This window comes from Danio aesculapii, chromosome 20, assembly GCF_903798145.1.
Source record: "Danio aesculapii chromosome 20, fDanAes4.1, whole genome shotgun sequence".
Classification (NCBI taxonomy): Eukaryota; Metazoa; Chordata; class Actinopteri; order Cypriniformes; family Danionidae; genus Danio; species Danio aesculapii.
The window spans coordinates 590,318-610,758 of record NC_079454.1 but is presented as its reverse complement, the minus strand read 5'-3'; the positions used below and the strand labels follow the sequence as shown (position 1 = coordinate 610,758).

The 20,441-nt window shown below is 39.1% G+C and overlaps 2 protein-coding genes across 2 annotated transcripts in view; one reads left to right on the top strand and one right to left on the bottom strand.

The window, feature by feature from the left end:
* nt5dc1 (5'-nucleotidase domain containing 1) overlaps window positions 1–20,441 on the bottom strand; it is a 63,432-nt gene that overhangs the window by 34,534 nt on the left and 8,457 nt on the right. Inside the window, exons 5-6 of the mRNA XM_056445566.1 lie at window positions 19,909–19,988; window positions 19,734–19,815 (exon numbers count right to left, since the gene is read on the bottom strand). Of these exons, the coding sequence (XP_056301541.1) occupies window positions 19,734–19,815; window positions 19,909–19,988 (162 nt within the window). The remainder of the gene's footprint in view (window positions 1–19,733; window positions 19,816–19,908; window positions 19,989–20,441) is intronic.
* col10a1b (collagen, type X, alpha 1b) lies at window positions 15,345–19,499 on the top strand. The gene is made up of 3 exons (XM_056445565.1): window positions 15,345–15,454; window positions 15,787–15,910; window positions 17,152–19,499. The coding sequence occupies exons 2-3, from the start codon at window positions 15,802–15,804 to the stop codon at window positions 19,020–19,022; spliced, it is 1,980 nt and encodes a 659-aa protein (XP_056301540.1). The 5' UTR covers window positions 15,345–15,454; window positions 15,787–15,801; the 3' UTR covers window positions 19,023–19,499.

Genomic DNA, 20,441 nt, shown 5'->3' with positions numbered 1-20,441 from the left:
CAACTTATCCAGCATATGTTTTACACAGCGGATGCCCTTCCAGCTGCAACCCAGTACTGGGAAACACCCATACACTTATTCTCACACACACACACACACACACACACTCATACACTACGGACAATTTGGTTAATCAATCCCCCTATAGCGCATGTGTTTGGACTGTGGGGGAAACCGGAGCACCCGGAGGAAACCCACACCAACACTGGGAGAACATGCAAACTCTACATAGGAACACCTACATACTACTACCTACTACTCAACCATTAGAAAAGTATGTTCAATACAGTATGACTGGAACGCAGGTACTGCATTTGAATTTTAATGCGCACTTCAGAATCTCGCCGAAAGTAGTAGGTCATCCGTGTACTTCTTGCATGCTGTTTTTCGAATTCTATGAATTCGGATATGCTACTCGGCTCGCATACTGTTTTTAACGTACTATATAGTATGGAAGTATGCAATTTCGGACGCAGCCTATGTCTCTCGGCTGACCTGGGAGCACCTCGAGATCCCCCTCGAGGAGCAGGAGGAAGTGTCTTGAGGAGAGGGAAGTCTGGGGTTCTCTCCTGAGACTGGTGCCCCCACGACCCGGCCCCGGAAAAGCAGATGAAAATGAATGCATGAATGTTTTAAGGAAATATCCACTTTATTTTGACATGAATTATTGAGTTTAACGTATTACCTTTCTATTCCTAAAGATTTTTGGTGACCAAACTCTTATTTTAATGGATATAACTGTAGATTAAAGCTGTTTAAATGAAGCAAAAATGATTGGCTATAATCACTGACAAACGGACAGAAATATTAATTTTCTAGCTCATTTATGCTGCGCACTGTTTACACATACAACAACGAAAGCTCTTGTAGAACTCCTGCAATTATTATTCCATGTTTCAATATTAAAAACCTATTTTAGAGACATTAATTCATAATTTAAAGAAATTAGTTCAGAAACTGAATACATTTGGTGATTCCAATTAATTAGAGTAAAAGATTTCTTACTTTCACCAAAAGATGGTGCTTATCCAGTCACTCCCATTGGTTAAAACTGAACAGAATTAGAAACAAGCCCTTGTGGGTAACAAAAAAGTCTTAATTTTCAGTGACATGCAGCTGATGCAGAAGTACCATGACTCATCATCATCCTCCTCTCGCAGAAAAATCCTTCAATGTAAACAGAAGGAGAAAATAAGGATGTAAACAAAGCGTGCCGTAATTACAGCTCTTCTCGCCACATATGATTTGGGGTGGAACATTTGGCTTTAAATAGAGAGGAAAACAGGGTGACAACTGTGCAGAGCTCTAGAACAACTCCGACCGCCACACACAATATCATTTAGATGAAAAACTTCACCAGATCTACTCCACACCGGCCGACCGTGGCCTTCAGCGTCGACATATAAAGCAACGTGGTTTACTAGAAACAAAATCAAAAGCAGATGCACGCACTTTATTTATACTTGTGATAGACATACGTGATAGATTTCCTGTTGTTTTGAAGCACATGCTATGAGTTTCTGAAAGGGATAGTTCACCCAGAAATGAAGAATCCTCACTTGTTTCTCTTCTATTGAACACAAGATGAAGAATTTTCAAAAATGTCAGCTTTTAGCTATGTTTCCCACCAAAAATGCAAAGTAACAATGAGCAAAGCAGGAATATGGCATAAAAGACGTGCGAATACAGCAGAGTTTCCATCCAAAGAGTCAACAAAATCGTCACTTCCTGATGAACTGGTGCCAAATATCAAGAGTAAGGACGGAATTTACTACGGTTGGAGAAGCTGTTTATGTTTAAGTTTATGCGCATCTTTTCTTATCGAATGAAAGGTTTATCCTACTCAGTTATGCGCACATGTTCTTCATGTGCATTTTCAAAATTGATGCACATCTTGATATTTTTATGCGCATATCCAAACTGTGCATGAAATAGGTGGATGGAAAGGTAGCTATTGACTTCCATATTATTAGTCTTTCTTATTATGGAAGTCCGTAGCTTTCTTCATATCCTCTTTGGCATTCAGCAGAAGAAAGAAACTTTAGGGAGAGCCAATAGAGAGTGAGTTTTCATTTCTGGCTGAACTTTCCCTTTAATATATAAAAGTATTCTCTAATACCTGATTCACTCAGGGCTCCAGCGTCAACGCTTGACTGAGGGTGTGTCTGAAGTTGGGACTGAGGCGATTGTCATAGCATTGTCAGCCAATGAAATTAATCCGCAATCGGCTACTGTCTGAGCTGGGGTATTTGCATATAGCAATATGATTGGCTGACGCATCCGTTGGTGCTTGAAAATATGAGAAATTCCAAATTTCTGCAGCAAGCAACTCCGCTGATGTGGCACTGACGGATCCACAATGCAGTTCGACAACGCCTGGAGGAAAGTGAATGGTAAGCATTGCCCCTGACATGTAACTATTCTGGCCAACACCGAAGTTAACTGAGGGTGGTGGGAAAAAGGTGAATATCCCAAACTGTATTACATTATATTTGCCATGGTAATTTCCTAATTTATTAATACCTTTTAAAAAATGTATAAAGATATTTATTATATGTTGTTTACATTTAAAAAACGTAAACAATCCCATTTAGAACACAATGGAGTTGCCAATGTCAGTGTTTTGCCAATGGAGTTGCCAATAGCTGTTTCCATTTAGATATTTTAGATATTTTAGATTATCGCATAAAAAAACAGTTGATGGAAACGCCAAGATGTGCATAAATTTTGAAAACAAACGTATGCGCATAACTGAGTTGGATAATAACAGTAATCTTGTGTTTTGCTAGTAAGGATGTGAATTAAATAAATGTTTTATTTATCTCTGCTCCATTGCAGAGTAATCAGTAGTTAATGAAGTGCATTATCAGTAGTGTGTTATGATAACACTGGTGTGATCATGTGCATAAAAACACGCTTGGCTCACCAGCTAAAATTATTATTATTATTATTTCTCAGGATTTAAACATTTATTACAAAGCTTTTAATAATATGTCAGTACATATAGACAAAACTATACAGTTGAAGATAAACTTATTATTATTATTTATCTTCTTCAAATATTTCCCAAATGATGAATTTTTCACAGTATTTCCTATAATATTCTTCAGGAAAGTCTTATTTGTTTTATTTCAGCTAGCATAAAAGCAGTTTTTAATAGCTTTAAAGCCATTTTAAGCTCAATATTATTAGCCCCCTTCAGCAATATTAGTTTTGGATTGTCTCCAGAACAAACCACTGTTATACAATGACTTCCCTAATTACCCTAACTTTACCCTAATTACCCTAGTTAAGCCTTTAAATGTGACTTTAAGCTGTATACTAGTGTCTTGAAGAATATCTAGTCTAATATTATGTGCTGTCATCATCTCACATAGTGCATTTAACTTGCACTTCAAATGTATGCTGTAGGTACCCTACATGATACCCTACCCTACATGGAGCAGTGGGATGAATGGATATAATTGTCTTTAGCACGAACTGACCAGTAAAAAAGCGCAGCCAGCGTCGGGGATTTAGAGAGAAAGAGACACATTGCAGAAAATTACGTGGACTTTCTCTTTTAACTCTGCTAAAATTGATGTTGAACCCACCACACAACCAACGCCTTTACCAATGGTTATTACAGGACCATTTTAGAGTCTATGGCAATTACAGCATTTTGGCTAGCCAGCTATTGGTTTATTCAAGCAGGAATAATTCGAGCCTTCAGGGTGACCCTCGAAACGGTGAGCTGGGTCTTTCCATGGTGGCCTGACTCAACTGGATAGCCTCTCATTAAGGGTCAACCGTGTGTTTCTCCAACTCTATACTGTAGCTGCTACAATATTTCCAGAAAGAAGAAACAAATGACCACTGGCTGGACACTGCAGAGATGGGGAGTTTGACTTTAAAACAAAACCTAAATTAGATATCATGATACTAATGCCAAATCCATACTCCAGAATACAAAAACAGGCCAACAGACCTGAGTTTAACCCATTTAAATAGAAAATCATGTCAAATGTACAGTGGGTACGGGCAGTATTCGAGCCCCTTAAATCTTTCCCTCTTTGTTATATGGCAGTATGGAAGTTCATTTTTTCCTCATTACTGTACACACAGCAGCCCATATTGACAGAAAAACCTGTTTCTCACAGCTGGATTTGGGGATCCTCATGCAGAGCCTCTCCAGATCTGTCAGGTTGGATGGTAAACATTGGTGGACCGCCATTTTTAGATCTCCCCAGAGATGCTTAATTGGGTTTAAGTCAGGACTCTGGCTGGGTCATTCAAGAACAGTCAGAGTTGTTGTGAAGCCACTCCTTCATTATTTTAGCTGTGTGTTTAGGGTCATTGTCTTGTTGGAAGGTAAAGCTTTAACACAGTCTGAGGTCCTGAGCACTCTGGAGAAGGCTTTTCATCCAGGATATACTTGGTCGCATTCATCTTTCCCTTGACTACAACTAGTTGTCCTGTCCCTGAAGCTGAAAAACACCCCCACAGCATGATGCTGCCACCAACACGCTTCACCCTTTGGGACTGTATTGGACAGGTGATGAACAGTGCCTGGTTTTCTCCGCACATACTGCTTAGAATTAAGGCCAACAAGTTCTATCTTGGACTCATCAGACCAGAGAATCTCTTTTCTCACCATTTTTGAGTCCTTCAAGTGCTTTTTAGCAAACTCCATGTAGGCTTCCATGTGTCGGGCCACTCTGCCATAAAGCCCCGACTGGTGGAGGGTTGTTGGTTGACTTTCTCCAACTTTCTCCCATCTCCATCTCTGGAGCTCAGTCACAGTGATCTTTGGGTTCTTCTACCTCTCTCACCAAGGCTCTTCTGTGTGGGACTTGCCTAATTACCCTAACTTTACCCTAATTACCCTAGTTAAGCCTTTAAATGTCACTTTAAGCTGTATAGAAGTGTCTTGAAGAATATCTAGTCTAATATTATTTACTGTCATCATGACAAAGAGAAAATAAATCAGTGATTAGAGATGAGTTATTAACACTATTATGATTAGAAATGTGTTGATGAAAGTCTTCTCTCTGTTAAACAGAAATTGGGGGAAAATATATGCAGGGGGGCTAACAATTTCCACTGTGTATATAAATAAAAAGTATATATTGTCAGTAGTTCAGACGAGCTGTTTTAACACTTAAGCTTTCAAATAAACACTTGACTATAAAACAGGGGTGCGCATAACTTATTTGGTGTTGCCAAAAAAGAAACTCACACAGCCTTGTGACAATGTGACAATGTTTTGGTTGAACTGTCCCTTTAATTGTCCCAGGATGCAAAAGCCGTGCATCAGCCAGCGATGGCCCTGGCACACGAAACAAGCCAGTAATGGCTGCTGGACATCTGAAGTATCCATTTTGGGAAACAAGAGGTGTCAACACTATCTTTAAGTGTTCTCGACTCTAACACGCGCACTTCCAGTCCATCTTTTGTCTGACAAGATTTCAGTTCTGCACTCTTTATACTACCAGAACCTACAAACTAGGAAGAAAATAAAAGACTGAATATTTGGAAAGACTAATAAAGTAGTGAAAAATAATGTCACATTAAAGCTACATATTAGATACAGTCCAGTACATCAGTTCTTAATTAAAGTACATAAATAAGAAGAAAACAATGTTTAATTTTAATTTTTTAATAAAAACCTATTAAAAATATTTTGCTAATATTTAAAATGATATATAAAAAGACTATTTTCCATTCCCATTGGCTATTAGCAGAATATTTAGCTGAGTTTGCATGTCTATTACAGTGTACAATTGATTAAAATAGAAGCAAAATAACATTCATTACAAGGTGATTTTAAAAAGTGGAGTGGAGTTTTTTCTTTAGTTGAATAAAATACTGTTTTCCATTCATGCATTTCATCATTGAAGATTTCTTAAACATGGTGTACAAATCTTGCATCGTTCTCATGGAGTAAGCATCTCATCACACCCTTATTATCCACATTATAAGAGAGTTCTTGTCCTAATCAACATCTGAAATGTATATATTAGAAACGGCTTCTGTTTCTCACAGCTGAACAACAGAAACTGACAATGATCAGCTCAGGTACAGCTCATGTGCTTTATTCAGTGTTCAATGCTAATAATGTGAGTCTGACATGACATTTATTGCCATACTACTGAAAGCAGCAGCAGATAGTTCAGCTCAGATCTGGACATTAAAATAAACCGTCTGAGATTGACCGTCAGAACTGAGACTCAAACCAACACATATCAGTGATTCAGCATCTACATTTAATCATGTTAAAGAGCTTTAATATGTATTCATTAGATTATAAACCTGACCATTGTGCTGGAGTGCAGTGAGTGCACTATTCTGTGCTTCTGAATGGCTGGAGTTACATTTCTGTCCTGTTTCGTCTGCTGCAAACAGCCAAATTTCTCATCACTGTGTATCTCGTCACGTTGCGTTTACGCTCGTAATATTTATATTATTTGCTAATTAATAACCTCATGTGGAACTCTGAATCAGCGTCTCATTTCAGAGTCTGCTACTGTCCACCGGAGGTCGCATTTCAGTCACGGACCGAGAGCCATCCTGAATGAATGAATGCAATGCGCTGTTTTCCACCATCTGGCAACCCAGGGTGCTGAAATATAATTGGCTAAACTGGCATTGGGCGGGTTAAAGAGACCAAAACAAAGACAGCCGCTCCAGCACGTAAGGCACATGTTCACAGCAGAATATCTGACTTCAGCATTGTGTTTCCAGATCAACAAGAATGTTCACTGAGCATGTTTCTAAATATCTGCACACATATGATGGTGTTTATATGCTTTAGAAGAGTCAAACACTTACATACAGCACCTTTAAAAGCGCACTCAGCAGGACTTATTGATATTATTGTTAAAAAAAATCGGCCATTTTACTCCTGTTAATATGTCTAATAAACAAAATCCAATCAAGAGTTTATAAGATCCTGTGCTTTTCCCAGTCATGTTCCTACAAGCAAACGCTGCACTCTTTGGCCACTCTTAGGAAGGAGTTATATTCTGAGGACATGATGGGTCCCTGTTTAACCTGGGTGGGCACGGTCATGTGTGTGGCAGGCCGGTGTTTAGAAACTGGATGGTGAGTAAAGACAGTGAACCGAGGAAGATGTCTCACTGTGTAACCCTGCAACAAGATGGATGAGGCTGTGAAGTGCTGCAGAACCCTATCCGATGTCTGTGCCTCTTAAGGAAGGATACAGAGACCCATGCAAAACACAAACAAACATCTGATTAAAATGGCAGATATAAATGTCTTAATATCTGAAAGCCATGAGTGGGTGGCATTTCCGAGCCTCAGTTCCTATTCTGAGTGTGTGTAATGCCTGGATTAAGCTTCCAGCGGTCATTTGGCAGAGTTTGGATTCTGGTCCCTGTAATTGCAGCGACTCTCTGCCTGATGCTCTTCCGTCGATCCCACCAGCCATAAAATCACAAATGCTGTTTAGTGGTGCGCCGGCTTTATTAAAACGGTTCATTTATATCTATCTATCTTGACCTTTTATCTTTAGCTTCTCCACACTCATCAGCCTTTCATTACACTGTTTTTACTTGGCACGATCTGCTTCCCAGCTAAACAACCAGCCAAACTAAGAGTACAAGCACATCGAAAAGTGAATGAGAGTTCTCTCTAGTATTAAATATCATCCATTTATTACCGTTTCAATCAGGTTTGAAAAGAACCTTTGGCTTAGTCCCTTATTTATCAGGGGTCGCCACAGCGGAATGAACCACCAACTATTCCAGCATATGTTTTACACAGCGGATGCCCTTCCAGCTGCAACCCAGTACTGGGAATACACCCATACACACTCATTCACACTCATACACTACGGCCAATTTAGTTCAATTCCCCTATAGCGCATGTGTTTGGACTGTGGGGGAAACCAGAGCACCCGGAGGAAACCCACGCCAACACAGGGAGACCATGCAAACTCCACACAGAAACACCAACTGACCCAGCTGGGACTAGCGACCTTCTAATCACCAGCTCTGCACATTTTCCATGTCTTCTTAACTAAACACACGTGATTCAGATCATCAGCTAATTAGCAAAGACTGAGAGACCTGTAATTGGCTCTTACAACACATGCAGTGCTGGTGGTCTTCCAGGAATGTGGTTGAGAAACACTGCTCTAAAGGCAAATCATGTCACTCGGTGGTCATCTTTGAAACCTCAAAGGAGACTTCCAATTCTTCTAAACTGTTTGCCAAGCTTTTATTATCCAATGACATTTAACAACAGCTGTCTCTTAAAGTTTGGTACTAATTATTCTCTTTATTCTCCATTTCCACCTGGGGATACTCATCCAGAGGCCCTCAGACTATGCAGCGCCACTGATCCAATCCAAGACAAGCGATGAGATGATCCCAAGGTTTCCATAATCCTGGACCAGGCCGTATCCTGAACATTTCTCAAATCTACTATTGTCCACAGAACTGCCGCTCACTGGATATTTCCTCTTTGTCGGACCATTCTCTGTAAACCCTAGAGATGGTTGTGCGTGAAAATCCCAGTAGATCAGCAGTTTCTGAAATACTCAGAAAAGCAACAACCATGCCACGTTCAAAGTCACTTAAATCCCCTTTCTTCCCCATTCTGATGCTCGCTTTGACCTGCAGCAGACCCTCTTGACCATGTCTACATGCCTAAATGCAGTGAGCTGCTGCCGTGTGACGAGCAGTTGGACAGGTGTACCTAATAAAGTGGCCGGTGAGTGTATTTCTCATGGCTGTGAGGCAAGAATTCACAGAGATTCCAGTGCGTTTGCTGACCACAGACGGTTCCTAACAATAAAGCTGCAGAAACCGTCATAAAAACACACGTCTACTCCTCCCCCGGAGAATCATCAGTCTATATTGATCAATGATTGGCCATATTAGCCATTACACTTTTCCTCATTCAAATCTATCCGAGTGACATGTCTTATGTGTTCTACAGACTTTAAAAACACTCAGCTGGGAGCACTTCTCCAACCTTCAGAGTGTTTAATAAACGTAGAGCGCTCAGCACTTGTGGCAGCAACAGACGTCAAAACACTCAAACACTTCAGTGGACACGCACCCTAATACAATCTCATTCAAAATGGCTGAAATATCCTCAATTTAATTCACAAGCCTTAAATAACACAATATACAGCTACACACTCAACGTGAAGTGCATGAATTGCATCATCATCGCCAATTAAACACTGACGTTCAATGACAAAGCTGCCACACAAAGCCTAACCATAGTGAATTAACTTCATGAGTATAATCCAACAGCTTTGGGGAGTAAATGATGGCAGAACTGAAAAACTGGGGTGATTTATCTCTTTAAAGAAAGAAAGAAGCTTTGCTGAAAACATGAGCTTATCTTAGTATTGTTTGCTGGTATATGATAGTCTGTGACTCACTACATACAGTAAGAGACACGTCTATATGGAGAGTCTACCAGCTTGAGGCTTTCTTCTTCTTGTGTATGGTCAGACAATGGGTTTAACTCGATGCATCTACACAACTGCTGTGATCCAACAGTGAAAGCAAACATATGGAAATGGCATGGTATTACATGTGGAAGTCGACGGTGGTGTTTGTGCTATATATAGGAGCTGTGTAAATGAGCGTTACGTTTTTCCAGCGCCTCCTCTCCACTGAATACAGAAGCTGAGGAGACCACATCAGACAGGAGGTAGATTACCTCACCAGACGGCAAAACCCCAAACTCCACCACACCAGGACTCATTATGGGAAGCCTGTCTGATTCGCTTCTGCTTCTCGAATCAAGTGCAGAGTAGGAGATTAAACCGTAGTAAAGGTTTAATATCACCCTCTAACACCAACAGCTCCTTTTCAAGTAACTAAGTCTGATACTTGTGGATAGGTTTCATCTTTCATATCATTCGATATCGATAATTATTGAACGTTTTTAACAATACATTTAAAAATATTAGCATTTTTTTATTTATTTAATCACTTGATTTCACTTTACCAACACTGCTAAGGCAAATAGGTTTAATAGTCAAAAACAAAAGAAAAATAAACATTAATATATCGTCTCTTGTGTCTTACAATAAAATAAACAGAAGTGTTAAAGAGACTCTTAAACTGGAGACATAAACTGGTGAAGCGTAAATACTGAACAATCAAAGCAAACTTTAAGCTGTGAATAATAATGATTAGGGCTGTCAAATGATTACCAAACATTATGTAACCCAGTGTTTCCCAACTCTGTTCCTGGAGGCACACCAACAGTACATATTTTGAATGTCTCCCTTATCTGACCCATTAACTTCAGGTGTTGGAGTCTCTTCTGATGTTATGATAAGATGATTCAGGTGTGTTTGATTAGGGAGAAAATGTGTCCTGTTGGTGTGCCTTCAGGAACAGGGTTGGGAAACACTGATGTAATTATTCTGACTTTTTTTGTAATTAATCATGATTAATCAGGAAATGCTGTATTTATTACAGAAATAAAAACACAGGCATGTAAACACCACTTGAATTTCAAAACAATCAATGCCAATAACAAACACAAATGATTTACATGTTGGATTCTAAGTGGACTACAAACACACACACACACACACACACACACACACAGAGAGAGAGAGAGACAACGCGCAGTACAGCGTACCCAGTGAGCGAGGGATGCCTTCAGATTCATCAACACGCATGATCGTGTTCATCAAATTTGCTTAAACTAAGCGTTCTCTAGTATGGCTGTATTTCACAAGCAAGGATTCTGACACAGCAACGTGAAGCAGACGCTTTACAAAAGTTGCGTGTAGGGGGAAACACGTCAAACTTATGAAACGTGAGGGCTCATGGAAGCCCTTTCCTTCTAAAAGTGCGTCCTTGGTCTTTTCCAAATTTCTTTGCACATTAAACACACACAGGGCCGGAGCAAGCTGAACTGGAGCTCTAGGCAAACGGCAATCACGCCGCTCTCAAAGTGAAAGAGAAAAAGAAAGTGACCGGGTCACTGATGGAAGTGAGGACCGTGAGGGAGGGGGTGGGTGTAGCGGATGAAAGTGAGGACCGTGAGGGAGGGGGTGGGTGTAGCGGATGAAAGTGAGGACCGTGAGGGAGGGGGTGGGTGTAGCGGATGAAAGTGAGGACTCCACGTGTTGATGGGGGTTTCCTCCGGGTGCTCCGCTTTCCCCCACAGTCCAAACATATGCGCTATAGGGGAATTGATCAACTAAACTGGCCGTAGTGTGTGTGTGTGAGAGAATGAGTGTGTGTGGGTGTTTCCCAGTACTGGGTTGCAGCTGGAAGGGCATCCACTGTGTAAAACATATGCTGGAATAGTTGGCGGTTCATTCCGCTGTGGTGACCCCTGATAAAAAAGAGACTAAGTTGAAGGAAATGAGATAAATGAATATCTTATATAATATATATACACACTTTGAGAGACTGAGCTTCCCAAGTCTCAGCTAGATGTACTTTCCTGATCCTTGTACTCTCACACTGTCCTGTTTGCAAACGTTACTGTTTTTAAAGAAGTTGTATTCTCTCAGCGTTGAAAAATAAGGCATATAAATATACAAAAACAAACTCTTCTGAGCCACACGAGGGTTTTTTACTGAATGAAAAAGAGAAGTAAACATGCAGAGCATCTGAAACAGCCTGAGAGAGAGAGACGTCTGCCTCAGAGGTCTGGTGTTTTATGGGTTTGGACTGTCTGAAGGATGCAGATTCTGCTGCTGGTCAGCAGTGGTGTTGTAAAAGTGAGCAGCTTCTAAATCAGATACTCCAAATATGTACTGGATGCATAAGAATATACAGCTTATGTCAGAATTATTCCCCCTCCTGTGAATTTTCTGTCATATTTCCCAATCGATGTTGAACAGATTGAGGAATTTCTCACAGTATTTTCTCTAATATTGTTTCTTCTGGAGAAAGTCTGATTTGTTTTATTTCAGCTAGAATAAAAGCAGTTTTTAATTGTTTTAAACCCATTTTAAGCTCAATATTATTAGCCCCCTTCAGCAATATTAGTGTTGGATTGACTCCAGAATAAACCACTGACAGAGCTTCTACAGTGCAGCAGGATAACAGTGACAGGACAAAAAACAGATCATATATTTAAAAAAAATAGAAAAAGAAAAAAAAAAGAAAAAAAAAATAGAAAATAATAGAAAATAAATAAAATAAATAAAAAGTAGAAAAAAATAGAAAATAGAAAAAAAATAAAAAAATAGAAAAAAATAGAAAATAGAAAAAAAATAAAAAAATAGAAAAAAATAGAAAATAGAAAAAAAATAAAAAAATAGAAAAAAATAGAAAAAAAATTAAATAAATAAAAATAGAAAAAAATTTAAAATAGAAAAAAATAAAAACTAGAAAAATGTTGAAAAAATAGAAAAAAATAGAAAATAGAAAAAAAATAAAAAAATAGAAAAAAATAGAAAAAAAATTAAATAAATAAAAATAGAAAAAAATTTAAAATAGAAAAAAATAAAAACTAGAAAAATGTTGAAAAAATAGAAAAAAATAGAAAGAAATAGAAAATACAAAAAAAAAGAAAAATTGAAAAAAATAAAAAATAAAAATAAAAAATAGAAAATAGAAATAAATGGAAAAAAGAAAAAATAGAAAAAAATAAAATAAAAAAATTGAAAAAAATAGAAAATAGAAAAAAATGAAAAAAAAATTGAAAAAAATAAAATAAATAAAAAAAAGAAAAAAAAGAAAAAAATTGAAAATAGAAAAAAAGAAAAAAATAGAAAAAAATAGAAAATAGAAAAAAAATAAAAAAATAGAAAAAAATAGAAAAAAAATTAAATAAATAAAAATAGAAAAAAATTTAAAATAGAAAAAAATAAAAACTAGAAAAATGTTGAAAAAATAGAAAAAAATAGAAAATAGAAAAAAAATAAAAAAATAGAAAAAAATAGAAAAAAAATTAAATAAATAAAAATAGAAAAAAATTTAAAATAGAAAAAAATAAAAACTAGAAAAATGTTGAAAAAATAGAAAAAAATAGAAAGAAATAGAAAATACAAAAAAAAAGAAAAATTGAAAAAAAAAAAAAATAAAAATAAAAAAAGAAAATAGAAATAAATGGAAAAAAGAAAAAAAAAAAAAAAAAAAAAAAAAAAATTGAAAAAAATAGAAAATAGAAAAAAATGAAAAAAAATTGAAAAAAATAAAATAAATAAAAAAAAGAAAAAAAAGAAAAAAATTGAAAATAGAAAAAAAGAAAAAAATAGATAAAATAGAAAATAGAAAAAAAGAAAAAATAGAAAAAAATAGAAAATAGAAAAAAAGAAAAAAATTTTGAAAAAAAATAGAAAAAAAATAGAAATAGAAGAAAATAGAAAAATGATCATGTCAACAAATAGAAAAAAAATAGATTTTAGATTAAAACTAATATGATTAGAAATGTTCAATTTTCCCAGTATTGGGTTACAGCTTGAAGGGCATCCGCTGTGTAAAACATATGCTGGAATAGTTGGTGGTTCATTCTGCTGTGGCGACCCCTGATTAATAAGTGACTAAGCTGAAAAGAACATGAATGAATGAATGTATGAATGTTCATTATTTTCTCCGTTAAACAAAAATTGGGAAAAACTACTGGGGAGAGGGAATAATTCTGACTCCATCTGTATACGCCAAACCTTTCTGTCTCAAACTCACTGAATAATAATTAAAACAAAAACAAAATGAGCAGAATCTGCTAATGAAATATCACAACACCACTAAAGCACTACACTCTGCATTATAATAATACAGTAACCAAACAAGAAAACCATTCATTTTAATGCTGTTATTCTGCATCTTTATCAAGAGTTTAACTAGACACGGCGAAATGATCGGAACGTATAATTGACAGCTGTGTATTAACCATAATTACAAGCACGAAACTCAGTGTTGCTCCTCTGACACGTTCCTGTCATCAAAACACTCAAAATAACCTTAATCATGAATCCTGTGGCTGGTGGACTCCAGAGTTCCCACGTGAGGACAACAACAAGAAAAAGACTTCAAGTCTGCCCCCTGCTGTCCCAGAGGAAAATCAAACACACTTCTGCAGATGCTGCGGACGTCTGCATGAGCACATTCAGAAACATGAAGATAAACTATTCGAGAACTTCTACTTCAGGAAACAATCATGACTCCTGTATTATAATCATTTTAAAGAGTGAAAGCTCCTGCATAAAACAAGGAATGAGTTTCACAATAATACACTCACCGGCCACTTTATTAGGTACACCTGTCCAACTGCTCGTTAACGCAAATATCTACTCAGCCAATCACATGGCAGCAACTCAATGCATTTAGGCATGTAGACATGGTCAAGACGATCTGCTGCAGGTCAAAGCAAACATCAGAATGGGGAAGAAAGGGGATTTAAGTGACATTGAACGTGGCATGGTTGCCACATTCACATAGTCGGGTCAGAATTTGGTCTCAGCAACATGAAAGCATGGATCCATCCTGCCTTGTATCAGCGGTTCAGGCTGCTGGTGGTGGTGTAATGGTGTGGGGCAGTGTCTCCATCTTCTGATGGCTACTTCCAGCAGGATAACGCACCATGTCATAAAGCCCCAATCATCTCAGACTGGTTTCTTGAACATGACAATGAGTTCACTGTACTCAAATGGCCTCCACAGCCACCAGAGCTCAATCCAATAGAGCAGCTTTGGGATGTGGTGGAACAGGAGATTGGCATCATGGATGTGCAGCCGACAAATCTGCAGCAACTGTGTGATGCTATCATGTCAATATGGGGCAAAATCTCTGAGGAATATTTCCAGTAGCTTGTTGAATCTCTGACATGAAGGATCAAGGTAGATCTAAATGCAAAAGGGGGTCCAACCTGGTATATCTATCTATCTATCTATCTATATATATATATATATATATATATATATATATATATATATATATATATATATAGATAGATAGATATAGATATATAAATGATTAACCCTTCTGTTAAATGTTCTTTTTAATAATATTTTACATGTGTTTGCTTAGTAGGCAATCAAAAATTAATAATTTCTTAAGGGGACTAATAATATTGACTAAAAAAGAAAAAGATTTCCTTTTCTGTAATGCAAAACTTGGGAAACACACACACACACACACACACACACACACATATAAATAATTTTTTTGTCAACATCTTTTAAGTTTTACTTGTGCTTAAATTCATTTCATTAATTTATCAGGCATTAAAAATCAAATAAAAGCTTAACTGGAGACTGAAAGATCCTGGGAACTACTGAATTCTGCAAAACAAATAAATAAGAGTAACTAGAGGGACAGCAGCACACCCTTCATTACAGCTGACATCACAGAGGGAGGGAGAGTCTGGGTGCTGCCAGAGATGAAAGTTTGGTATAAATAGCCGAATGCACTGCTGTGAACAGGACTTCCACGCGCCGACTGGAAACTTACAAAACACAGCGACTGGCCGGGAGAAGTGCCCGACCCCTGACTCGTGGAGCTCCAGCCAACCGGTGGGTAGAGCCGCTCGCTCTCTGTGGCCCTCTGCTGCTGCACTACACGCTGCGGGATGATCACGCTGCTGAGACGGGGGGAGGAGGACATCTCTAGATGCTACACTGCATGCGCTTCATTGTGTTCCTCAGCCAAGTTTAACAGTCTGCAATTTGAATGGGGAGGTTTCCTGAGTAAACACACGTGTGCCTTATGCTTTGTAGTGGAGTTTTGTAGCATGTTCAGACATACTGAGATCATTTTTGCTAAATATTTGCATGACTTCTAGTGTTTAATAGGCAAGAGATGTGATTGCTTCAGTGCTTATGTTTCATTATCTCTCTTTTCACAGGCTTAGCTTCAGAAAATGGACCTCAGAGTAACAAGCATTCTTCTTCTGGTTGTGGTGCTGGCCGAGGCGACCCCTGACAGATACTATCATGTGAAGAAACAGCCGTATCCTACTAAATCCCACAGTGAGTTTCATTTCAGATGTGTGTGTTTGTGTTTGTGAAGAGTTTTAGATGCAGAAGCCATCTGAAATGCTCCTCTAAAATGTTTCTCAGCCTTCTGTGTCTATGTATTTCACTTTAAATGCAATGAATGAGTCTATTCTGACATTGCTGAACCAACACACTGGGAAAATGATATACAAAAATATTTAGATGGCACTTTGCATGTACAATCTTCATACACAGACTGATTGGAACCCTTCAGTTTGGTCCAGGCCGGTTTCATTATTTTCAGTCATTCTGATTAATCAATACTTTCTTCCTTTACAAGTGATTTCTGTGAGCACTGTAGTTTTGCTTTCTTCAGTGGGAGGGTACCAACAGTTTTGTCCACGTCTGTCTGTATGTGTGTATATAAGTATGCAGTCAACATGCATCAAATAAGAATAATCCAAAGCATACTTCATTTCTAAGGTGGTAAACACCACATCTTATACAATTTACTACTTAGAGAGAACGTAAAATCTTCAAAACAGACGTAGCCACATTATACAACAGGCTAGCCCAAAATGAGCTCCACTGTGGTGTTAAACTACCACTTGTTTCCAGACAGGCTCTCTGTCCGGCTGAAATAAAGGATGTGCCTTTTGTTTTCCAGATAGTCAGACTATCCAATCTAACTGTAAATCACTTTGACCATAACTAAGTAAACAGCATACTGTGTGCTAACATATACTAGTGGAGTATAAAGTAGTCAACATCTGAAATGGATTTTAAAGGTTTTTCGAACCGGTCCTAAGACAAAAATGGGTGTTCAATAGTTTTAGGACAACTTTGAGCAAATGTTTTGATCTGTTTCAAATGTTGACTACTGTGAGCAGCTGCTGACCGTTGTATAACTTGCGTTTATTATCACTTGCATACATTAGTGAGGAACTACTATCATTATCATAATTATCATTTATCTCACCTAATTGGCCCGCTACTCCTAAACACAACCCCAAAGCTTAACATGTGCAAATCACTCAGTTTAAAAAGTAAGCTGATTTGGTTGATTTGGACTTTTTTGCTCACAAGTTGGTGTTCAACAGATCTCACTAGGTCAATGAAGAAAATGGAGGAAAACATCAAATCTCCATATGCACACACAGTTTAACCATTAATAACAGTACTATATATGTATTTACTGTACATGTGGCTAACTCTATTTATACTGCACTTATATGTGTGGCTTTATCTGAATTATCTTTGTTTTTTCTTTGTAGCTGTTGCTGGTGAACCTGGTATTCCGGGTTCTCCAGGTTCACCTGGACCCCCTGGCCCACCAGGCATGCCTGGAAGTCCTGGAAAGAACGGTGTTGGACATATGGGCCCAGTGGGTCCACCTGGACCACCAGGTCCAGCAGGCTACTCCTCGCCTGGTAAACCTGGAACCCCAGGTGCACCTGGAAAATCAGGTGCACCTGGATATCCAGGTGAAAAGGGACATCCAGGCCCAGCTGGACCTCAAGGTGCGAGAGGAGCACCAGGATCACCCGGAAGCCCTGGACCTTCTGGCCTTTCATCTCCTGGAAAGCCTGGACCACATGGGATCCCAGGAGCAATGGGCCCACGTGGAGAACCTGGCCTAAAAGGTCATCCTGGAATTCCTGGATTGCCAGGCCAGAAAGGAGAACCTGGGCATGGTTATTCAGGAAAACCTGGTGGTCCCGGCCCAATGGGCCCTCAAGGTCCTTCTGGTCAGCCTGGCCAGCCTGGAGTTGGAAAACCTGGACCAGCTGGATTTCCTGGAGAGCCTGGAAAGTCTGGAATGCCAGGTAGAGATGGGTCACCAGGTCCAATGGGTCTCTCAGGCCCAAAAGGTCATACAGGAGCACCTGGAATAGGAGCACCAGGAAAGCCTGGCCAGAATGGAGCTCCTGGTATGCCTGGCCAAATTGGACAAAAAGGACCTCAAGGACCATCAGGACAGCCAGGTGCTCCAGGTCTGCCCGGTGTTGGCAAACCAGGATCACCTGGAATGCCAGGAGACCGGGGAGTGCCCGGAACCTCAGGTACAACAGGTCAAAAAGGAGAACCAGGGCCAACAGGTCACACAGGTATGCCAGGTGCTATTGGCCCAATAGGTCCAGCTGGTCCTCAGGGTGCTAGGGGATTCCAGGGAGAAGCAGGTCCACAGGGACTTAAAGGTGATGTTGGTTTGGTTGGGGCACCTGGTGCAAGAGGTGCAAAGGGTGAGCAAGGTGCACAAGGTTTCTCAGGAAAACCTGGTATTCCTGGTCCAAATGGTCCTCCAGGTCCAACAGGCCATATGGGGCATACAGGTGCCAAGGGTGAGGCTGGATTCACTGGTGCTCCAGGTATTCCAGGTATCAAAGGGCCACCAGGCGAAAAAGGACATCCAGGACATCAAGGCCCACCAGGTAGTAGAGGTGAAAATGGCATACCCGGAGCATCAGGACCACCAGGCCCAGCCGGACCTTCAGGTGTACCCGGTCTTAAGGGTCATCCTGGACTTCCAGGCCCCCCTGGCCCAGCAGGGCTCACAGCGAAGGCAATTTCTGGACCTCATGGTCCTCCCGGTATCCCTGGTGCCAGAGGTCAAGATGGTCTTCCAGGTCCACAAGGACCTCCTGGACCACCTGGCCCCCCAGGTGAGATCGTTTACCACCACGAGAAGAGCATGCCAATTAAATCTCACGAGATGGTGATGCCTGTTAGCCATGAGCTGATGAAGGCACCCATGTCAGCATTTACAGCTCTTCTTACCACAGCTTATCCCAATGCTGGAACACCTATTGTATTCAACCAGATTGTGTACAATGGAGAAAACCATTATGATGCGCACAGCGGCATATTCACCTGCCAGGTTCCAGGACTGTATTACTTTTCTTTCCATATGCATGTCAATGGAGCAAATGCATTGGTAGCACTTTACAAAAACAAAGAGCCAGTCCTGTTCTCTTACGATGAGTACAACAAAGGTTTCCTCGACCAGATGTCTGGCAGTGCTGTCCTCATGCTGGACACCCATGACACAGTCTACATCCAGGTTCCAGATGACCAGTCCAACGGCATTTACGCAGATGATAACGTTCACTGTTCTTTCTCTGGGTTTTTGATTGCCTCAACGTGATAAACATATCCCAAGAAAACCTCAACCTTTACATTTGAAAAGTGGTCTGCGTTTATGCTCCTGTTCATGAGGCCCCGAGATGAAGTCATGCAGAAGAGAAAATGATAACTCGTTGCAGAAATTTGCCTGTAGATTCTAGATATGGAAGTAACTATGAATAAATTATTATGAAAACGATCGTCCAATAAATTAGCCAACAGATCAACTGCATTTGCCTTAAACCCAAACTGATTACATATTGAAATGGTGCTATGTGTCCTTTCCCTGTGCTCATGTTTTGTCAGGTTCCTATGTTTAGTATGCTTAGAAGAAACAGTCTCTTAGCTCACCATGCCTCTGTACGACACATTGTGTGAGCAATCAAAGTGAATAAATATAATAATTGTGAGTTGTTTTTGTTTTGTTTTTTCATTTAACTCTGTAATATCTCACAGTGTGTGCATTATGATACTCAACACAAATAAAGTTTTAGTGCCAGTCCTGCTGTTTGTGTTCACTGTAAGGAAAGTTCTCAGCACTTCCCTTACTGTACCTCAACCTGACCTTTGTACTACATAAGCAATACTATCTTAAAATAACTTACTGAATACATTAAAACCTCATTAGGATGGACAGAAATCGTAACGTTTCAGTTTGATGAACAAGCATAAGACCTTTACAGAGAACCTGCACAGCGTAGTAAGAGGAGTAATAAGTGTTGTTTCTACATACCGCGAAATGCAGATGTGTTGTAATTATGATCAATGGCAGCAACGATGTCTTTCCAAAAGTCAGATGTGATTTCAGTTCCTTGCTAGAGTTAAAAACAACAACATTAATTAACACTCACCATACAGCTAATTAACCAACAGCACCTCTGATCTGCAAAGGAAATGAGCTGCTTTACCTTATTCATCATATCCACCACTCTGGCACAGAGAAGAGCACCGGGCAGGTCAAAGTAGTTGTCGTAAAAATAGTATTTTGCTGCAACAAACGAGTACATTAAATCACATATGCAGGTCATTTGAAAATACAATTAAAAATTCAACTTTAAAAATACTAATTATAGTATAGTAGTTAAAGAACTAAAAAGATCAATGATTATGCTGTGATTAGTATTGATAAAAGTGACAAGCTTAAAGGGAGAGTTCACCCAAAAATGAAAATGTCCTGCTAGTTTACTCAACCAAAGGGCATCCAAGATGTAGATGACTTTTATTTTCGCCAGTAGCACATTAGAGAAGATTCTGAGCTCAATTCCTGATGTTGGGTGATTCATATAATGGCAGTCAATGCTGATTTAGGGTATTTCAGATTCAATGGTCAATGTAACTGTGACGCTGACGACAGAGTTGAGGAGCAATCGGATACATACAGGTAATCCAGAAATCATGGTCACAACAGGCGAATGGTTGGTACAGGAATCAAAACAAACAG